Raw genomic sequence first — 6,000 nt, forward strand, 5'->3', positions numbered from 1 at the left:
CAAATCTGAAATGGTGTCGCTGTCCAATGATGGTGAAAATGATGGTGTCAGAATCAGGCCCATTCTCCCTAGTGTAGGGGACTGGGTTTTGGAACCTGAATCAGACTCGGAGGCTGAAGAGGAAGAAGCAGAAGTACACCAGTCTAGACAGGAAGTGGGGGAGGAAATTCTCCCAAGACTCTTCAAGAGTGCTGGCGGAATCTTCCCAGGAGTTTATTGGACTGGATTCTCAGGCTCAGAGACCATTCTCCCCATCTCCCCATCTCCCCTAGGAACTCAGTCTCTGTCGGAAGGGGAAGGAACATCAGAGTCACAGACCCCAGAACCTGCTGCAGGACCAAGCAGGTGGAGTTGAGAGGAGGTGGGAGGCAGCTGGCCAGGTTGGCCACTTGGCAAAGGTTTCAACTTAAGGATCCTCCCTGAAGGAAGGACTCAGAAAAAAAAGCCTGTTGGGCACTGTGGGAAACCTCCGGTTATTTGATTGTTAGGCTAATTACGCTTAGAGGACAGCTCCTAGCATTCGCACTCACTTCAGGTGTGAAGAGACTATTTACTGAATAAAGCTTCGTGTATTGCTTGTCTCACACCTTGGTGGGTGAGGGGGCTTGCAATCACGACAGGTTCTGGGAGAGTCAACCCTGCCTGAAAGCCTTCCCTTTTAAAATTCCTCTAACATATTTTATATATTGACTGAATGTGAGCGAAAGTCAGTCTGTGCCTACTTAGAGGTATTTCTACTTCCAATATACCAAGGATCATCTTAACGAAATACTGTTACGTATGCACAGATATGGCCTCCCTTAGAAGAGGGAGGCCATATCTGTGCATCTGACAAAGTCGACGGTGGTCCACGCAAGCTTATGCCATAATCAGTGTGTTAGCCTTTAAGATGCCCCTGAACTCATTGCTATTTTTAATAAAGCAGAGCCTGCTCACACCTGCTTGTTACAGCCGAAAGGCCGTTCCCAGTAGCAAAGACTCCTCTGGGATATTGCTCAGGATAAGGCAACGGTTGTTATGAAAACAGTTTTATTAAAAGACGTACTTGTTTGTTTTTATTGCTTCATGTGCTGCATGTGGGCGTTCTTTTCTTTTATTATTGTACCAAATTTTGCTTTTCTGTCTGTGTTGCTTTTTTTTTTAAAAAAAAAAGATTTTCCTTATGGAGCCTGGAAACTCACGTCCTCTAGTGACAAGCTGTGGAATAACAGACCCTTTATAAATAATATCCATCCTTAGAATCCAGACCTTTCTTCCTTTTGCGCACCAGGCAACAGGGAACACTGCTTCTCATTTGCACTCCGCTGGTTGAAAACAGGAATGGCAAACAGAGAAATTTCTCCTAGGGCTGCGTCCGCATGAACAGGCAACAGTGTTTTACATCTCTGCTGTCCACATGGTCTCAACGTAGGGGAGTCTGCAGGCTGACCAGCAAGGCCAGGGTCAATGAAGACTTGGGGGACCAGCCTAGAATTCTCCTCTGTGCTGCTTTCTGGGAAAGAAGCGGTCCTCCCTCCTGCCTGTAATGAACCGAGGAACCATAGGAAGGGGTGGGAACAATTTTGGTAAAGTTAACAAAAATAAGAGAGAAAGGGGAATTTGAGAAAAAGGGGGGATTTGCTCTATGGAATGCACATGCCCTTCACATGTTGTCAGAGCAATATGCCTGGGCTTGGTGGTTTGTGTGATGTGGCACCTGAGAGGTTGGAGCAATTTTAACCATACCAGTGAAAACCCCTGAAAATTTAGGGTTGCACCTGAATGGCTAGGGAACCACTTCACACAAACAGCTTCCCATTCTGTCAGAAACACACAGTTCTTACTTTTGGGAGGTGCTCTGGTAATGTCTGAAGTTCTTTCAGACAAGGTGAATGAGCTAGAACTGCCAGGCTGAGACAGACCAAAGTTCAATTAGTTCATTGTTCTCTTGCCAACCTGATGCCTCTCTGCACATTCACTAGCATGGCTTGAAAGAGAGCTTTGGCTATTGGGTGGGATAGAAATGTAATAAATGAAATGAAGGTGATATTAGTTGCAGCACCATCTAGTACCCACGATATCCTGTGATAATTTTCTATAGTGCATTATCTTGATCTTTTTTAAAATGAGATTTCCAGGGGAAGGTGCAGGAGATGATCTGGATCATGTAAAGGACCTGCAAACTTCCATGAGTGACCAGTCATGAGTGTGCAAAAAGTCGCTCATGTAGAGATGCACTTAAGCTAAACTAGTCTGGAATTTATTTTATTTTTGTATTTTTGGCCCTGGCCTGTTTGCCTTCGACTCTGCTCAAGAGTGTCTCCAAAACTGAATTCAGCCCTTGGGCTGAGTTTCCCCATCTCTGGCTTAGGCCGATATTCGTACAGAAGCTGCTCCATCCCCCAGACCATTTCCTTTAACTTGTGAAATGAATGGAACAAGCTAAGTCGTAACTAACGTTTCACACTGATTTCAATGGGAGCTGAGGGCAACTGACACAATCTGTTTCTATTCCATAATCTCCAGGACTTCACATAGTAATCTAAACATGGATATAATACAGAGAACCAAGATGGGGAAAGGCAGGTTGTCATGATCACACGTGACCAGCACAAAGCTGTGAAGTTGCTCCCACAATGACTTCTCTCTGGTTTCCTAGGTGATGTCCACATTGGGATGATCGACAGGAATGGACAGCTGGAGGTAGAAGTGATAGAGGCCCGGGGCCTCACTCCGAAACTAGGATCCAAGTCTGTTCCAGGTGAGTAGCCACATCAGGTATCTATAAAAGAGGAAGGAGGTCATATGTAAGAAGGAAAACAGCAGAAATGCACCCATTCACACACAAGTTAGTTCTCTTCTCTATATTTGATGTCTGAAACACCATAGATATAAATTCATCAGCAAAGGAAGAGCTGAGAGCAACTTAGCACCAGGGCTGGCCAGAGATATTTTGCTAGGATATTTTGCTAGGCAAAGGACACGATGAGAGTCTCTCCCACTCCCTGTCCAAAGGCTGACCAGCCTGGCAGTTGGATCTTACACTAGCAGTGGGGCAGCAGCACCCACTGCCCCTGAAGGCAGCAGCTTAGCTTGGGGTGTGTGTGTGCAGAGCAGGCTGTGGGGCACACAGTTCTCTCCTCTAACACTGCTACCACCTCCCGGCATCTGCTGCCTGAAGCAGCCACCTACACAGTTCTGTAAGGCTGGTTGTTATTATTATTATTATTATTATTATTATTATTATTATTATTATTATTATTTTGCAGATGGTTGACTAGGATGGTTAGCAAATGGTCAACATTTAATTCAAAAGATGCTTTCATGAAGTTTTCCTTCACTGTCACCTAAATACCTGGGGCCCAGGACTGAAAGTCCCCTGTTTAAACCAGTCCCTGCCTCTACATTTTCCTTTTACCACAGGGATGGTAAGATTTCATCTGCATTAATCTACCTCCTGATAATTTTAACAAAAATAGCAAACGAAAGAGCCGCTGTATAAGAATCAAGTATTCTACCACCACCCACAAAATTCAACAGAAGAAAGGCAGGGATGAATAGAGACTGTCTTATAAACCAGCCCTGGGCACGGACATCATTCTAACACGCCACTTGCATTCCTGTCTCTCTGCCCATGCAGCCACCTACGTCAAGGTTTATCTGCTAGAAAATGGCGCCTGCTTGGCCAAGAAGAAAACAAAGCCTGCCAAGAAGACCTGCGACCCGCTCTACCAGCAGCCCCTGCTTTTCGACGAGGGCCCTCAGGGCAAAATGCTACAGGTGAATGCTTTCCTCCTCTTTAAAGGGTAAGAGCCCGTTATTCTGTGTCCTGCACTCTGGGAGGATCGAGAAGAGATCCTGGCCCTCCTCTGTGTGACAACCTTTTAAGGATTTGAAGAGTGCTATCATATTAAAATCTTGGTGTAGTCAAGATTTTTCTTCAGGGGGCAAGGGGGATGATCTCAGATAAAATGAAAGGATATATTTCATGATGTGGCAACAGAGCTCAGGATTGCTGAATGTTATTTCCAGAAAAAATAACTATCCTGTTTCCTGCTCTCTCTCTCTCTCTCTCTCTCTCTCCCCCACACGCCCCCAGCCCCGGTATACAAGTTTCATTCAGATTCTTCATGTCTTCAGGGAAGGCAGAAACGAAGGGTGCTGTTTTAAATTTCAGTTGGGGGCAAAGGCCAGATTCTTAACAAGTGTTAAACTTAGGTATTTGCATATATTCAAGTTTACCCGGCAAGAATAAAAGAAAGCCAAAGAGGCATTGCATTTTGAACATTTGTTGTGGTTATATTTTAATATCTCCTAATAAGTATAATAATATTATCATCCATGCATGTCAAACTGTTGTACATATATTCCCTATTTTAAGCACAGGGGTGTATTTATTTATTTATCTTGTCTTTTGATGAGAATATTCTCATGGCTATAATAATCAATGCAAAGCAATTAGAAAATACCTCTGGCATGCATACCTAACACACTAGTGGTGCAATTTTATGCATGCTTAGACAGAAAAAAGTCCTTCAACACCCAGAATGGCTGGCTGGGGAATACTGAGAGTTGTAGAACATTTTTTTGCATAGGGTTACACCCTAAGCCATTTAGATTGCAATCCCTATGCACACTTATCTAGGAGTATTTCCCTTTGAACTTTGTGGGACTTACTTCAAAGGCCATAGTTCAATGGTAGACCTGCATCGCATGCAGGTCCCTGGTTTGATACCTAGCATCTCCAAGTAGGGCTAGGAAAGAATTGTGTCTGGAATCTTTAAGTCAATGTTAACAAGACTTAACTGGATGGACCAATTGTCTGACTCAGAGTAATGCAGTCTCCTATGTAGGATTGTTCTATTAATTACTTATAATAATATTGACAACAGTGTGAGGAATCAGGAAACCTGGGCACGCACATCCTTCTCACTTTTTATTCCCCGCTCCCAAGTTCTGCTGACAGTTCAGCTTCATCTCCTTGTTCCTTTTAGGTGATTGTCTGGGGCGATTATGGACGCATGGACCACAAGTGCTTCATGGGAATGGCACAGATTGTTCTAGACGAGCTGGATCTGTCCAGTGTGGTGACAGGTTGGTACAAGCTCTTTCCCACCTCCTCACTGGCGGACTCCACCATTGGACCCCTCACGCGTCGCCTCTCCCAGTCCTCTCTAGAGAGTTCAATAAGTCCTTCTTGTCCTTAAGCATGACTGGGAGGAAAGAAGAAAACAAAGAATACTCTGCTCTACCACAACGTTTGGTAGCATGGTTTGTAAATATCCCATGTCTTTCTGTCCCACCACCCCTCTTCCTCCTCCTCCTCCTCCTCCTCCTCCTCCAAGAAGAGAAAACGGCTTCAAACCATTTTAGACGCGTCCCTCACTCACTCTACAGGTACGCGATATAGAAGAAGAAAACTCCAGAATGTGGTGGGGGAGGAATTAAAAGGGGGAAGAAAAGAAACACATGATAAAGAAAAAGTCATATGATGGACTCCCAGTTTCAGGACTGTTACATCACCTTAAAACAAATTGTCTTTGAAAAGGAGTCACCATTTCTCATCTGTAAAACGTCTTGGGGAACATCTCCAACCAAGTCTCAGTTAATCCCATTGCAAGTAGCATGTTAATTGAATAGGTTTCTTTCTTGCTCAGTATTATTTTATTCACATATCTTTGAAGGAGAAGGTACAACTTTTCTCCTAGTTTTCTTTTAAAAGAAAAAGAAATTCAGCACTACTTTTTTAATGGAATGTAGCATCTTCAGACATTATGTAGCCTGCCCTCTGCTCACAAATCTCTCTGCAGTCTTTGTGGAGGCACCTTCTCTCCTGACAGGAAGTGCCAGCTGGCCACTTCCTGTTTAATTTCTGGGTGCAACTGTTGAGCAAGCAATTTTGTATTGCAAATAAGGAGGGGAAAAGGTGATTCTGCCAAAGCTGTAGAGGGGCAAAATTATAAACGGTGCATTTAACATGACTGTTAAGTTTAAAACATATTAAGGTTCATGTTTTGAATT

General features: G+C 43.9%; 1 protein-coding gene across 1 annotated transcript in view; it reads left to right on the forward strand.

Annotated features, from left to right (window-relative positions):
• Nucleotides 1-5,283, forward strand: part of RIMS3 (regulating synaptic membrane exocytosis 3) — a 70,709-nt gene extending 65,426 nt beyond the window's left edge. The window contains exons 5-7 of the mRNA XM_063140512.1: nt 2,639-2,740; nt 3,620-3,759; nt 4,974-5,283. Coding sequence (XP_062996582.1) covers nt 2,639-2,740; nt 3,620-3,759; nt 4,974-5,186 — 455 coding nt within the window. The 3' untranslated portion in view covers nt 5,187-5,283. The remainder of the gene's footprint in view (nt 1-2,638; nt 2,741-3,619; nt 3,760-4,973) is intronic.
• Nucleotides 5,284-6,000: the final 717 nt, after the last annotated feature.

Source organism: Elgaria multicarinata, chromosome 13 (genome assembly GCF_023053635.1).
Source record: "Elgaria multicarinata webbii isolate HBS135686 ecotype San Diego chromosome 13, rElgMul1.1.pri, whole genome shotgun sequence".
Classification (NCBI taxonomy): domain Eukaryota; kingdom Metazoa; phylum Chordata; class Lepidosauria; order Squamata; family Anguidae; genus Elgaria; species Elgaria multicarinata.